General features: G+C 39.7%; 1 protein-coding gene across 1 annotated transcript in view; it reads right to left on the bottom strand.

Moving 5' to 3' along the window:
* Window positions 1–340: 340 nt before the first annotated feature.
* The window catches only part of ERP44 (endoplasmic reticulum protein 44), a 54,495-nt gene continuing 38,140 nt past the window's right edge, over window positions 341–16,695 (bottom strand). Inside the window, exons 5-12 of the mRNA XM_018568848.1 lie at window positions 16,496–16,680; window positions 14,661–14,776; window positions 14,484–14,541; window positions 12,398–12,514; window positions 11,074–11,185; window positions 5,084–5,225; window positions 1,401–1,503; window positions 341–759 (exon numbers count right to left, since the gene is read on the bottom strand). Of these exons, the coding sequence (XP_018424350.1) occupies window positions 655–759; window positions 1,401–1,503; window positions 5,084–5,225; window positions 11,074–11,185; window positions 12,398–12,514; window positions 14,484–14,541; window positions 14,661–14,776; window positions 16,496–16,680 (938 nt within the window). The 3' untranslated portion in view covers window positions 341–654. The remainder of the gene's footprint in view (window positions 760–1,400; window positions 1,504–5,083; window positions 5,226–11,073; window positions 11,186–12,397; window positions 12,515–14,483; window positions 14,542–14,660; window positions 14,777–16,495; window positions 16,681–16,695) is intronic.

The following is a 16,695-nucleotide window of genomic DNA, read 5'->3' on the forward strand; positions in this document are numbered from 1 at the left end:
GATGATTTTAGCAAAACAGTTAAGTTGGGCAGACCATGATAAAACCTTAAAGTCCATGTGGGAAAAAAAAAAAGTATAGCATTTATATTGCAAATTAAATACGTGATCTAGGCTCATCATAATATTGTTTTTGTAAAAACAAAAAAGGTGCAGTTGAGCTCTCAGCGATTGCAAAGCTCATCGGCTTCACTTGAACATGCATGTGTAATGTACGATTGTGTAGACCTGCACGGATTTTGGACTGGGTTCCCCTGAAATTCTAGACGATTGTATCTTGTGTTCACTCACATGTAACCCAGAAACACAAAGAAAACAAGCTCACAGAACACATCCCAAAAAAAAAAAATCCAATTTAATGGGGTGGGGAGTGCAATTGATCAGCTCATGGATATTGTCATGACACATTTGAGTTATAAAACGGGACTGCTTGTTTACAGGGTTTGAATTTGTATTCTATCCATTTAAAAGTCTGTACAGAGAGAAACCACTAACACAAAACATATTTACAAACAGTGGGACCAAATAAAAATAAACCATTCATTACTGTTTGTTTATCCCAAATAAAAAATACAATTATCAAAATATAGGCTAACTTTATTTGCCGTACTGAAACTTGATCATGGTATGTTAAGGCTTCAAGGTAGTTCTAAGTGTTTAAAGCTCATCACGGTCCCTTTTCAGTATGGTGTACCTATATTCACTTGGTGCCAACTTCTGAAAAGAACTTTCAGGAGGATCACTTGCTACATCTTGAGTTTGCTAAAAGAAAAAAACAAATGGTAAATTAATTTTACATTTTTTTAAAAGAACGGCTTCTTCATATCCAGAAAAACATCAATGTTAAATATATTTTCATGGTTTGTGGCACTTACCACTTTAGAACTTCATGAACCATGCCAAGATGGGGCAGTAAACAAGTGTGTGGTGTGGCTAGAGAAATTGAACTCAGGTGTGATAAACCAGAGTTAAGTTATGTTTTAACAATAATGTGGAATTGTTCAAGAAACTTTTGGACGATTTCTTAAGGGACCGTAATATACAGGGGTACAGGTAATATACAGGGGTACAGGTACTCCTAGAATGAGATCCTAATAGGTTGGACTTGATGGACTAATGTCTTTATTCAACCTCAAATACTATGTAACACGGGGGTCAAACACTTTTTCACACAGGGCCCTGTGGGTTTGGATTTTGTTTTCCCTTAATAATAAAAACTTTCCTTTAAAAACTGCATGTTGTGTTTACTGGTGTTTATCTTTGACTAATATTTAAATTTGTTTGATGATCTGAGACATAAAGTGTGACAAACGTGCAAAACAATGAAAAATCAGGAAGGGGGCCAACACTTTTTCACACAACTGTACTTGTTCTCTCAGGGGTCTCAGTTTATTGAACTATACCTGTCCAGGTGCAACATCAGTCGGATCAGGGCCATGGTGAAATTCTCTGTGTAGCTTTCCAGAGTGTAGATCCAACACAAACTGCTTTAGTTTACCAGAGATCCTGACAAAATATTTATTCCAAAAGTGCATAATGTTATATTTGATACATAAAAACCATGCTGCACTCATCAACATTTACAGTATATCACATCATTATAGACATCAAGAGGCAATTCAAAAACTTTGCAAGTTCTATTTCAGGATTTTGCACCTCTGACCCCTACGCATAAACTTTCTATGTGTAAGTGCATATCTCAGGGAGGTACCAGACCAGCATCCAAGAAAACAAATTTTTTTTTTTTTTAATAATCCCAGACCAGACCAAAAGCAGGCACCAGAAATAGGATATTTTAAATCGATACTTTTCTATCTTCTGTGTAGTTTACCGAAACTAGTTTCACTGTGTTATTAAGGACACAGGTCCAAAAGGTAAGCCAACCATCTACCACCCTCCTGCCTAATTGGTCAGTAAGAGCACTCTCACTGATGGATGAAAGGGCACTTGATGGGGCTTAGTCACAAAGTCCAGCCTCTAGAAGTGGCACTAGTTTTAGACGAGACACAGACAATTTTTGATGGCTAATAAAAAGTACATAAAAATGAGCCTATATGGGACTTTTAGGTACCTTGTACATATATTAGATAGGATACCTTTTTACAACATACATTTTTATTATGATTTATTAAATGACTATAAATGGATAAAAAAGAACTGTACAGTCAATATTCACTTCTACTTCAACTGTGTTCATCTGCTTCATATTGGCAGTATATGTCCATTAAAAGTAGGCTATAAGCTACTTTACTGGCTAAACAGCATGGAAGGAAGAATCTATTCTATTTATCTGTGTGTGTATGGCTAGCCTTAGCCAACTTTTCAAGTATATAGCAACACACTGCATTGTCTCCTGGGGCTATCATAAAGATTCAGTCTCACCTATTTTCATAGGTGAGCAAACAGATTTGACTAACAATCAATTATAGACAAAGTTTTGGCTACATGGATTTAAATAAATTTTGTTAGTAACCTCACGTGCAGCACACTGAAATCAATGTTATTCTCTCAACCAACAGTTAAAATTTCTGTAAGTCCAAAAGTTTTTTTTAGCTTTGGTGAGAATAGTGTGGTTTTATTTGTCTGGGGAGATGCAAGCTCTTTGTCCTGGTGATCATTGTCAGTGGGATGGAAAGTGAGGTACAATCCCACATTTTTAGTTGCCCCCAAAACAGGAATTTTTCAGGAGGGCAAAAGTTCCAATTGAGACACATTGTTTCTGTGACAACTGCATAAGAAGGAATTTCCCCCTGCGTTTGGGAAGATTTCCACTCACTTGAAGTTAAAAGAAAAGTTCCCCACGTGGCTCACAGAAAGTTAAAAAAATTAAAAAAAGAAGAAGAACCTGATCGCTGTTTAACCCTTTCGCTGCCACCGACATCAGTGATGTATTTTGGTTTTGTGCTGCCCTAGGCAAGACTAAACTCGGGCACCCTCAATCTAAATTTGTCCCACCCCATCCTGTTTTGACATTTTGCGCAACCTGTCAGTCACTGGATACAGCGCACAAATTCTCAGGAGAGCTGTGTAGGGTTTATGGTGAGCTGTGTGGGGTCTATGGTGGGCTGTGCAGGGTCTCAGGAGGACTGAGTAGAATCCCTTTCCCTGCATACATGTGCTGCTCCTCTTACCTGCAGCTCAAAGTGCCATCAGTACCAACAGGATACAGCGCAGTCTCCAGCCTGCTTCTGGGACATCCCACCATCAGATCACATGCTATGGCCAGCCTGTAGCCACCCACTGCTTCTCCTCCACGTGCTGTTCAAAGCCAGCTAGACTGCATCTCACTGGGCCCTCACCTCCACCGGGCAGCTCTCTAATTAGGCTGGCGCTCTTAGGACCTTGCAGCTGTTTAGTTTGCCTCATTGCCTGATTTACCTCAGTATGCCATACGTTGGTGGCCTTTACCCTTCTGCTATAAGCTCATGGTTGCTTTAGTGACCATGAACGTATACCAGAAGGGCTCTCCTGACTCTCCCCTATAAAATAATAGCAATCAGCTGCTGATAACTATTAACAAAAATTCCGGGCGGCACCCCTTCCCCCCCAGCCGACACCTGTCATCTTCTCCCCACCTGGATCCGCTCCATGCTTCTCCTCGGATCCCTGCTGCTCTCCGCCACCTCTATGGGTTGAGGCAGCGGGGATCCATCAGTTTCAGCTGATCACTCAACAGTGTTGGTAAACGAGCTATGTATCCCCAGTTATGAACGAACCGGAAGTGCTTTACATCACTTTCTGTTCATTCATGAGTTTGCAATGGGGAGAAGCACTCACTACAGAGGCTTCTACCTATTCAGAAAACTGGTTGATAGTAAATATTTTATGAATGGGATGAATGAAAAGGCTCTGTACTGAGTGCTTTCCATTCATTTAGAACAGAAGCTGCAGAAAAAGAGATGGAGGATTCTGTGTCCTCAATTTCTTTTTCTATTTAAAAAGGAAATGTCAGGCATCTGTTTAGACTGCAGTACATTGTTGGAATGCATTGCAGTGCTTGATTTTTAAAATAACATTAATTTAACTGTGGCAGTGCATGGGAAAGTGTTACATTGCCGAGCGTTGTGACACGCTGTGTTAAATGTACGCTTGTATCATTTTATCACAACACATACACACCACCACAGTGCACAAACAATTTTTAACATAAGTTGCTTATTTACCGCTTCGCAAAAAGGCACAATTTAAAATTTACAAATGGTTATGAACTCAATACAGTTTTAGCTTTTAGATTTAGGCGGAAAATTTATTTTTTTGTGCACAGATACTGATTTTAGTGCGCTTTGATCTATTTATTGTGTATTTTTATTGGTTTAATATTGATATGATAAACATTTGCGCAGTTATTGCAGGACCTACAAAGTTAGTAGCACCATCTTTTTATTCTAGCAGGCCTGTGCCTTCAGAAAATATATGGCTTGGGGGGGGAAATTACAAAAACTGTGTGGCCAGCTAAAGTTAACGCGTTCGAGGGCTTGGCAGCGAAAGGGTTAAACAGTTCCTCTATCCAAAATGGAGGGGGGAAAAAAAAAAAGTTTAAAAATTAGGAAAAACACCTATTTTATATTTGTCACATAAAATTTCTAAACCAAATTTTCCTTTTGGAATGCATGGGAGGTGGGGAAGGTAATGTTTAACCTAAATAACCTTGTCTGTACATGCTGGAAGATCTCATAAGTTGTAGACCAGATTTGATCACTGTCCGTCCTAACAAAGGGTTAAAGATCTAGAAGTATTGTATGTTAATGACAGGAAACTCAGCATGTCCCAAGTCTTTCTATGGCCAGCCAAAGTTTCTTGCCATTGTGAAATTATACATAGAATCTCCAAAGGCCAGCTATACAGAGACATCTAAAAGGTGAGAAATATTTGTTAAAAATTATTTTTGGGTAAGCTGTGTGAATAGGAACACAAACAAAGAGAGGGGTTTTCCTATGTTCATCTGCAAAAGTAGAGATGCACTTTAAATCTGATGAAGACCAAAAACGCAGAGCTCTTGGACGAATACCAATTGTCTGACCACCAAATAATATTCATTATGGAATAATTTTATGAAAAAAAAAAAGTATCAAAAAAATATACTTACGATAAATCTTTAAAATCGGAAAAAACATACATGTGCCTAAAACTATCAATTGCTATTACAGGGCAATCTGAAGGACTCTTCTGAATATGTAAAAGAGGGTGTCTGAACTTGTCACAGTCCGCATGTAGGAAGTTTATTGTGCCTTCAAAAAATAAACAATAGTTTTAGTGAGTAAAGCATTTCATGAAGATGCCAGGCAATGTTTTAATGAACCATAAATGTATAAATAAAATACAATTAAGCAGTTCAAAACATATGGGATGCCACAAAAAGTACAATGTACAGTAAAATTGTATATATTTTATGCCCAAATAAAAAAATACCATACTGGATGAGAAGCATTGTAGTAATAAGCTTTAGCTGTATGCAAAGGGCGAGTGCTGTTGACACAATTCTCTCTACACGTGTGAGTCATATGTATATACTGCCTTGCCCAAATGCAGATTTAGTTCCCGGCACAGTGGGCTGAAAGTCTTGTTTTAGAATCTTGTTAAAGGCAGGTTTACACGCGTACATCCGTAACAGTAAGGTTTTGTCTCAGCAATAGTTAAAGCATATTACCCATTAATGTTTTCAAATGTGTTTTAGTACTGGCCAGCTGGTACAAGTCCCAGTGTCCGGTTAATATAAAAACGTCTAAATGTGCCCATACACCTTACGACCATCGCAAGACTTTTCTCTTGCGATGGTCGTAAGCTTGTTAAAAGCTCGTACGATCTGCCCATCTTGGACGGGCAGATCGTACTTGCGATCATTGAAAGTGAGGGGCGGGCTTCCGATCACTGTAAAACGGGCACACCGGCGCGCACACCGGCCCGTTCGGCAGTTGTCGAACAAGCAGGCCACTAACCCGCCGAGAATCGTACGATTCTCGGCGGGTTTTCAAGCATGCTTGTTCAACGGAAAACGTGCGACCGTACAGTAGTAACGGTCGCACGCCTTCCATACACTGTACGATTATCATACGATCGCGGGATTTCCCGTGATTCTCGTACAATAACCGTACAGTGTATGGGCACCTTTAGGGTGCCCATACACCTTACGATTATCAGACGAAACTTTGATGATCGAACAGTCGTACGATTTTCGTACGACGGCCCCATCCTGCCCCGATTATCGCAAGGTTCAATCAGCGGTAGTTAAAAAAAAAAAAACACCTGGACGAATTGCGATAATCAACCGCACTTATTTTCGTTTGCGCATGAGCAGTGTTAAATCGTACGACTTTTGACGGACGGAAACGCCACCAACCATGCCACCAACCATGCGAACATCGTACGATCGACCAAAGTTTTCAAACATGCTTGGCCGTCTAAAGTCGTATGATTGTACAGTACTATCGGTCGGTCACTACATTCACACGTTACCACTGCCGTACAAAAAGTCGATTGCATACGATTAACGTACGATAATCGTAAGGTGTATGGGCACCTTTAGACAGCACCAGCAGCTGCCAGTGGTGATTGCTTCCTTACCTTCCCCATCCCTTCTAATGAAAACCAGGTATACAACAAAGTCCCCTTCCCACTTCAGTAACTTACAGTGTACCTCTCTACTGCATGGAAACCCCCATCACACTGGGGAAATAGATTATTTTTAATGGTGGCAGTTTAACCCCTTCGTGACTGACGACGTACAGTGTACGTCGCCAGCATCGGGGCTGTTTAAACAGACTCCCGGCGACTTTTGCCGCCGGGACTCTGTTTAAACTTGTAGAGCCGACTGTCGGCTTTACAACAGAAGCGATCCTGGCGACTTACCTGTCGCCAATAGCAGAATGCTGTAGCAAATATGTTCATGTCTAGAAGGTGTATGCAAACTGATGTGGTTGGGAAGTCCGTACAAAGCAAGGACAGGCTGACAGGAGCCACAGCTCCTCACATGTATCTGCACATCCAGTGGATACCTGCGGCTATGGACAGATGAACAGCCCTGGATGCAATCTGCCTGTGTCCTGGGCTGGATATCTGGCCACGGATAAGCGCTGGATGTGCGGATTCATGCAAACACCTGTGCTTCCTGTGGGCTTGTCATTGCTTTGTACGGGCTTCCTGGCCTGCAGTTATTCGCATACATTTAGGATTCCAGCTACCAGGAATCTGCTATTTGGACCTATTCAGACATGTGAATGAGGCCCTATGAATGTTTCACACATCCAAACACTGGAAAAAGCAAAACTTTAATGAATAAAAAAAATATCATAAAAGTAACAAAAAAGGGTTGTGGAAAAAAAAAATAAGAGAAAGAAAAAAGGCTCAAGAGAAAAGAATTGAAAAATGCATGGATGGCCCTAGGTGATCGTAAGACATATTAACCTAACAATTCCATTTGCAACATTGTTGACAACATAAAATATTTTTGCCAACACATATAACATTATTTCTTGGGAGATTTTGCTGCTAAACGTGTGCATTTAATAAGTGATCATGCAGGGCAAGCTAAAAGGGTCACTTAACTCTTCCTTTTCCTCACCCCAGCAGCATATGCTCACCTTTTCTCACTCACATGCTGCTCTGTTCAGCCGCTAGTCTAGAAAAAAAAGCCCTGTGGTCAGCTGCAAACTAACTTGCTGACGAGTGACTAACATGTGACAGAGCTTGCCAATAACGATGCAATTGATGGAGGTGCCCTCCGCACACCTTTCAGCAGTCCCGGCCAACAATCAAATAAATGGTGCTCGAAGTGGCACCGTGCAAAACACAAGATTGAAGAAAATAGGTCACCAGCACTCCATAAGTTAAAATGAATGAGTCCTTTTAATGGACAATGATGTCAATACCAAGTATTTGGGTGAATACTCTTACTCGCCCAAATGCTCCGATACTTACCTCTGATATCGGAACTTCTGGTCAGAGGGAGGTTTCCCTCTGATTGGCAGTGTCGAGTGAGCATGGAGCCGGCTTTCTTTCCAATCAGGAAGCTGGGTTGTTCACTTGTTGCTAGGCAGCCTGACTTCCTAACCAATCAGGAAGCCGAGCAGGACGTAATGACCCGACTCCAGGCTTACTGATTGGTCAGGAAGCCAGCCTGCCTAGGAACAGGTGAAGCCAGCTTGCTAGCCAATCAGAAAGCCGGGTCATGACGTGCTGCCCGACGTGACTCGCCTCCCTGATTGGCTAGGAAGCCAGCTTCCTAACCAATCGGGTAGCCGGACGGCACCTCGTGACCCTGATTGGTCAGGAAGCCAGGCAGCCTCAGCAAGTGAAGCTGGTTTTCTTTCGATAGGACAACGTTTTCCCAGGCAATCAGGAAGCCAGGCAACGGGTCATGATCCGCCGCCCGACTTCCTGATAATCGGGACACGCGGCATCGCTATCGTTGAGTACCAAAAAATAAATAAATAATTGGTACTCGATACTGAAAAACCGGTATCGTTGCATTCCTAGAGATCAACATAATATTATCAGTGAGCATTAAAGTGATTAATGTGAAACCTCGGCCAAAACCTGTATTTAGTTAGTTTGAATGGTGTGGAGAAGGGCAAGAAGCTCTGTTGGGATTTTAATGACTGTCCCAGCTATGAAAAATTTACCCTAAGATCCTGTGTGGTCACTGGGGAATGTAGTAGGGAAACTACTCCAGTGGGGAAGCAGACAACAATGAAAGGAAGGGCTAGAATTTCTGTCAGATTTGTATTGCTGTCTGCGTCTCATTAGGAAGATTCTCACTTCTTGTTTGATCATTAGGAATAATAGGAAGGGAAATCTGACCAATAAGGTCACAGACAGCAGTAAAACTTAACAGAGGTTCTAACTCTTCTGCACTCTTTCCATAACTGAGGCATATTGGTTGTATTTCCATTCTAATGGGTTAGAAACCTTGTTTCTAAATGTAGAGTATAACTTTACACACGGGGCAGTTATATGTATTGGTTACATATGAAAGTTACTACTGCCAATGATTGTGGAAAACTCCTCTCTCACATCCGTCATCATCACATCTGACAGGACTGAAATTATATTTCAGCAGCTGTTGGTTGGGGAGGCTGACTACAGATATCTTATAAATCTGAATAAGCACTGTAACTGTGAAAATGTAGTACAAAAAGCCAAATGAGAAAATTAAATTTACCCCAGCACCTGTATATCCTTTATGGACCAAAGCAATGTTGACATTTTAGCTACAGTCTTTCATTTGGCAAGAACAGCGTCATGGTTTGCAATCCAAGACAGATATCATTGTTTGGAGACAAAGGTTTCATTTGGCAGTAGTGCAAACAAAATATAATTTACTATTAATTCAAGAGACATAAAATTCTAAAATACAATCTGTCCAGTTTAACCAGTTTTAAAATAATTAAGGTTAACTTATGTTAAAAGTTTTATCCTGCATTATGCCCCGTTTATAACGCTGAAATTACATTTCTAGTGTAAACCCTGGCAAAGTTATTTATATTTATTTTAAATCAATGTCACAAAAAGGAAAGGAAGAGGCTTCTGCACTTAATTCCTAGGGTGACAACAGTGTTCCTCAACAGATACAGTACAGTAAATGAGCATTGCCTTCCTAAGAAAGGACATGTGGTACTGGTAAAAATCACCAGATGAAAACTGACAAAAAGCCTGAAAAACTAATGCAAACATCAAGTCTAACAACTGGTAATGTACAATATATGAGATATGCTTTAAACAAAAAAAAGCAAAAACAAAAAAAAAAAAAAAAAAAAAGGTGTTAAATGGGTACAATTTTATTTAAAACAAAAATCCCATGGAAGATTGCTGAATATGACATTTTGTGCAATTTAGAAGAACAGAGTGCCAGCAACATCACTGGACAGAGGGCACTGTGGGGCCATGAGCATGCAAGGTATATCCAAGATATTTGGTTGAAGTTGTTTTTTTTGGGGGGGGGCGTTGGTAGAGGATTAATTACAGTAATGAATGATCTTCCATCTGACCTAGATCTACATTAGTGGGCCCATTCATATGCATTATACACTTACATATATCAGACTGATAATAACACTCAAGATAAATGTATAGGTGCTGGAAGCCAAAGATTCCCAACTGGTGATCTGTCATTTGCCAGAAATCAACTAATTTATGCAAGAAAACCACTTCACTCCCTGGGTCTATTGCTGTGCAATAAATATATCTTTAAAAACACAAAAATCACTGCATTCTGATAGCTGTATGCATATATGTAATAATAGTATTCAGTATATAAAAAAAAAAAAAAGATAACATTCATATCCCATGATATTTTTCCCCACACATGGATGCAGGCCAAGGATAGTAACAGGGGTTGGGTGAAACTAAAAGCACTGAGATTTGACGGTCATATTTTTTGCTGATCTTCATGTAAACATAAAAGAAAGTGAAATACAACATATTAATTCATAGATGGAATACTATCATTACAGGCATTTCAAAGATTAAAATATATTTTTACCTGTATAAGTCATGGCATAGCAACAAAAAGAAAAAAATCCACATGAATAAAACTTAGAAGTAGATTTTAGTTTAATTTTTTCAGATTTCCGACTGCAAATAAAAATTATCTTTATAACATAACCACATCACAGTATCCTCTGAGGGAGACATATGAAATGTGTGTCAACATTTAAACTGCCAGGAAAGCTGTGCAAACAGGAAATTGTCCTGTTGTTTATAGCAAGCAAAATCACAATCCCGGTTTACTTTTGAGATTTAGAATGCAGAATTTACAGTGGGAACCTGACTGGTTCATGGTAGGTAACAAGAATTAGTTGACACATAATGCACTTACCGTTGTGGAGGCGACACATTCTATACATCCTATATTTCCATGTGTACATGACTGGTAAACATGGTAGAAGCTGATGTTCTACTTCAAGGAATGGAAGAAGAACTACCCGATTGGTGGTATTTAGCACCGTTTTAGCTCAACATTTAAAGCCATTTCCAACTTTTTAATTTATTCAATAGTTTTGAAATGTATTTACAAAGTGTATTGTCATTCAAATTGAAGACCGTTTAACCGCAGCATTAAGAAACAAAGAGAAAACCTACCTTTTTCACTAATTAGCTGTCGTGCAACTTCTTGTTGGAATTTTTCTAGACTTTCAGTGTCATCTTTCAAATGGAAAAGTATAAGAAAGGGAAGTCCTTCCTCTGTTAGCTCCTGAACAAAATATTGTACAACATTAAAAAATGCTCAACAAAAGGACAGTGACCAAATTCAACATGACACATTTTAACAGTGTTCACCGAAATGGAGGTGCACCGAAATGGAAATTTTAAAACCGAAACAAAAATGTCAGGCCGAAACCAAAAATGTTTTTTATTTTTTCAATTTTTTAACCAGTTGACATTCGCGGTGTTAAACCCCCTTCCCATCCAGGCCAATGCTAGGCCGGCTGTCACTTTCTTTTCTCCTCGCTGGAACAGCGGCCGGCGGGGAGAAAAGAAACCAGGGATGCGCCGATGTATCGGCCGAAACATGGCTCTATCGGCATTATGCCAAAAGTGCCATTTTCGGCCGATATGTTTCGGTGCCGATATATCGGTGCATCCCTAGTGTTCATGGCTTTGCCACCTTTCCAATCAACCCCAGGAATATCTATGAAAGTATGCCGCTTGTACAGAAGGCATTTTCTTTTTTTTTGTTTGTTTGTATAATGTAGTTTGACATTTTTCAACATGCATTAAATGCCAAACGCAGTTATTTTCTAACATGGGTTGTATGGGCAGATGGGTAAAGAAGTTTTAAAACAGCATTGTGCAGTGTAACCCAACTACACATCGCCACCAGAGATTAAACTGACCTGGACCATGAGGAATTTATCTTTGACAAATTACTTGGTAAATATGGCATTGACCCAGAACCCAATGTGCAGCATCTAAGGTGCAACCAGTATTTAAGACTCCAGAATGAAATAAACCTGAAACACTTGAAATACATAAATGGGAGTCATTTGACCTGCTGAAGGATTTGCGTTTCTATCCATTTGGTCCTCAGTTTTATACAGCTTTGTCACGCTGAAAAAAATCAGGCGGATGACATCACAATTAACGAACCTGCTGCTGGAACCTCCCTGCTGAAGCCTGTGATTGGAAAGCAAAGGAGAAGTAGCAGACTAATGAGATAATCTCTCCGCTCTCTTCTTGTGCCAGCATATCTGCATGCAGCTCACCTAAATGGCTCCTTGTGCTGCTCTCCCAGTCCGAGTCCTGCTGTACAAGGGGCTGCAAGTGGCTGATTCCAAGTCAAATTCAGCTACTTGCATATATTATAGTTAATGATTTGAGAGCCGCAGTAATTTGTGTTCTTAATATATGCCTGGAGTTCAGAGGTTTCCCTACTCTAATGTAAAAATAATCAAAGCCCACTTACTTCTCCATTTTCAAATGTTATTTCTCGCACAAGAGGCACACATTTATCTTGGGTCCAAGCATAAGTGAGGTCAAAGTTGGTGAGCGAACCCAAATATACCATATCAGGAGCGTTTTCCTGCAAAAAGGAATTATTTCGATACAGTAAGTTTTATTAGAAGGAAAACAAAATCTCAGAAAATGAGAACGCAAAAGGTCTATATTTATGGTAGCTAAAGCAGACAGCAAACAGCATAATTTCAAAAACCTGGTGAAAGCTAAAACTATTTTTGGTGAAGAGTTTTCAATCCTAAACATTTGGAAAATCACTCCCCTCCCCCAACACTGATCTGGTGGCCATTTTTTTAAATAAGAAATTTGGGGGCTAGTATTGCCTACCTTCGCTGATGTTATGCTGACCTTTGGGTTTAACTCTTTCGTGACCAAAGGTCATCAATGGGTGCTCCACTAGGGAACTCAGAAATTAAAAAAGATTTGGGGGGGGTCATAGTTGATCACAGATTGAACAGCACACAATGCCAGGCTGTGGCAAACAAAGCTAGCAGAGTACTGTCTTGTATTAAAAAGGGAATGTTCTGTAGAGACAAAGCAATAATGTTGGCACTTTATAGATCACTGGTTCGGCCTCATCTTGAGCATGCGCTTAAGTTTTGCAAAGAAGGGATGTCCTGGAGCTGAAGAGAGTCCAGAGAAGGGCAACTAAACTAATTAAGGGGCTTGAGGATCAAAGCTATGAGAGAAGGTTGCTAAATTTAAACTAATTCACACTGGAGCAACATCAGCAATAAACTTTTTACTGTAAACTCCCTAACAAAGACTAAAGGCCACCACCTAAAATTGGTGGAGAAAAGATTTATCCATAAAAAGGGTGTAGGGGCTTCTTTTCAGTCAGAGTGGTTAAATGTCAGAGTATTGAATCATTCAAAAATCAATTAGATACCTTCCTCAGAGACCAGAACATACAGGGGTACAGGTACTCCTAAAGACTGAGACCACACAGGGACTCATATGCGCACACACGCGCACACACACTTATTCAACCTCAAATACTATGTAACTCTGTAATGCATGCATGCCTAAACTGAATTTAGCAGCATCGGTGTGTGTTGCAACACTTGACATTAACTCCATGACTAATCTAAATAATTGTTATTATCTAAGAACATAAAGCTTTAATTTGATGCAATGTTTTGCTGGATAACTTTGCCCATGTTTAATATTATAGGCTGACAAACTGACAAAAATGTAAAAAAAAAAAAAAAAAAGTGCCTTTAAAAATGATTTCTTTCTCTGTACACAGTGAGTGAATCGTAAGGTGATTCATGCTTTAATTCTTAACTTCCTTTCATGCTTTGCTGAGGGACAAAAAAAACAACCTGTTCACAGAACAGTACTCAAGCTGCAGTTTACACACAAGTGAATGAATCAGAGCAGTTACTCATCTCTCTCTCACTCCTCCTTCCTTTGCCCCAGCAAAATCTTCAAAACAGACAAAGAAGGGAATTTACTAAAACTGGAGCAGACAGAATCTGGACCAACTCTGCATAGGAACCAATAAGCGTCTATCTTTCATTTTCAAAGCTTAACTAAACAAGCTGAAAATTGAAGCCAATTGATTGTTGTGAACAGCTGTTCCAGATTCTGCCTGCTCCAGTTTTAGTAAAATTCCCCCCCACACCGTCTCTTATGGTCAAAGAAGACAACTCTAGCTATAGTTTCTCTAACGTGCTTTGGGAACTTTGTATTAAAATATTAGGTTTAAAACAAAAGATTGCATATCTTGTAGAAAAACCAAAACCGATTTAAAACATCAGTTTGACAAACTATTTTTGATTAAAAATAAATAGATAAGGTGATTGTGAAGACAACATGCAGATGGCACATCTCATGTTTGATAAATGATCTGCCACTTCATGGCTACCTTCAGTAATGGCTTAAAATATTTTAAATTCAAGATACCCTTTAACATCTAACCCTACATGATTTACATACATCTCAGAAAATATATCAAGTAATCTTTGATGTTGTGTTCTGGAAATAATTCTTCAGACCAGTGAAGATCATTGCTCAAAATAACAAAAACTTACCCCATTTGGTCTGTAAATTACATTATCTCCACTATATCGCTCAGGTTTTGCAATTTCCCTAAGAGAAAAAAAAAGTTATTTAGCGCTTGCTGAAGAATAGAAACAATATCAACAGGTTAGAAATATATAATCATTCTATACAGGCAACTAAACACACAATTGACAAACAATGCTTACCCAAATGCAGAAAGAAAGACACAGTCATCATGTAAAATGTTTGCCACTTTCGCAAATGTTCGGTAGTTGTCAGACTCTTTTGATTCAAAAAATCCAATTATTGTTCTTTTACTGCGCTACAATGTGAAAATAAAAAGTGATAGTGAATAGCTTTTTCTGAAACATAGGTGTTTTTTTTGGTTTTAACATGAAACAAGTCTAAAAAAAAAAAAAGAAATATAATGTACGAGAGCGTCAGTCTAACCCATTTCAAGTCCAGAACAATGACTCATTGGGTGTTTAACAGCATGAAACTATATAGTAGGGTACTCATTTATATGCCTGATCAGTGCAGCCAAAAATGCAACCCACACCTTTTTTGGTGCGTTAGGCAGCTAATGCAGCATGGCAGTGTGGGCCCAACCTTAGTCTGTTCAAAAAATGGTGTAAATTGCACTGTGTTGCACGGCATGAACCCTGGTGACTTCTAAGAAACAGAAAAATAGTTTTCTATGTGAACCATTCACACTTCAGTGTAGTTGGCACTGCGATGAAATGCACACATTGCTGGATTTTACTTGGTGTAATGGACCCCACGGCAAGTCGTTGCATGGCAACAGACAAACAGTGACAGCTCTTAAGAACCTTACAGCCGAAGCTGGCATCAGATGAGATCTGAACATGCAGCTGTAAAACTTTGACAAACTTGTGAACAGAAGGCCAGGTGGCAGCCTAACAGATCTGAGAAGAAACAGATGCATGGTGCTAAAATGCCTGTGAAGCACTAAATGACATAGGGCGCCCACCCTGGTGTAGATGGTTTTTTAATGATAAAAGCTAAATCCGAAAACAGCTGCACAGACACCTAACAGCACAGGACTCCTTTGATGACGAGTTTCCGGGGCCACGCCCCCTTTGTCAGAACATGTGCTGACGAAGGGGGCATGGCCCCGGAAATGCATCATCAAAAGGAGTCCTGTGCTGTTACACAGGTGTCTGTGCAGCCGGTTTCAGATGTCACTAAGGCTTGCCTTTTATGATTTTACAGATTCACTTTTGCGAGTATGATTTTATCCTGTACTTTAGCTTTTATCATTAAAAAACCATCTACACTAGGGTGGGCGCCCTTCTCTTTTGTTTTCTCCCACAGTGTTGAAGCTTCCCAGGCTGAAGTGGGGCAGCACCCCTAGTTATCCTCGCTTGCACATAATTTTCAATTGTCGGTCAGTGTTTGGCGCTTTGGATTCGTTTTACTGTTTGCACTAAGTGACATAGTAGAGAGGTAAAACCTTGTCCTTAATCTATAGGCTTGAATAATGAGCTGTTGAATCCACCTACAGACAGTGGAGCAAGAAGCAGGCAGTTTTCCAAGGCCTAAGGGGACCCTCAGGAATTACAAAAAGGAGTCCATTTGTCAAAAGGAAGCTGTAGCGGCATGGTAGACTGCAACCCTCCCTGGGATGTCACAGAGCAGGACACAGATGGGAGAACATTATCCTGGTTAAAGTGGAAGCATGGAACCAACTTGGGAAGAAAAGAGGTGTCAGGCTTCAAGACAACTTAGTATCTGCAAAGCACAAGAAAGGGTTCTTTACAGGATAAGACCAACAACTCAGAATCTTGCCTCGCAGTAGTGATGGCAGTGAGGAAGCAACCTTGTGAATGAGAGGAGGGGAACATATAACATGTGATAAATCAGTGTTTTCTTAACTTGGCTGCAAAAGTGGAGATGCACTTTAATGTATTTAGAGAAAAGACTGTTAATGAATTAAGAATTTGAAATACATCTTCTACAGTAGACATAATTTAAATCAAAAAGTAAAACCTGAAGTAGGTTTTCATGACAACATACTCACATCAATTGTTTTCAACTCTTCTAAGCTTTCAACTGTTCGAATTGGATCACTTCTTTGTTGCCTCATATAGTCTGCAATTGCTGTCACAGAACGTTGACCTCTATACTCTCTTTTCATCATCATTCCATTTCTAAATAGCTTTAATGTGGGGTATTTGCTTATCCTATATCTTTGCTCAATATCCGCTATAAGATAAGTGG

The sequence above is a fragment of the Nanorana parkeri genome, unplaced genomic scaffold, assembly GCF_000935625.1.
Source record: "Nanorana parkeri isolate BGI_ZX_2015 unplaced genomic scaffold, ASM93562v1 scaffold1252, whole genome shotgun sequence".
NCBI lineage: Eukaryota > Metazoa > Chordata > Amphibia > Anura > Dicroglossidae > Nanorana > Nanorana parkeri.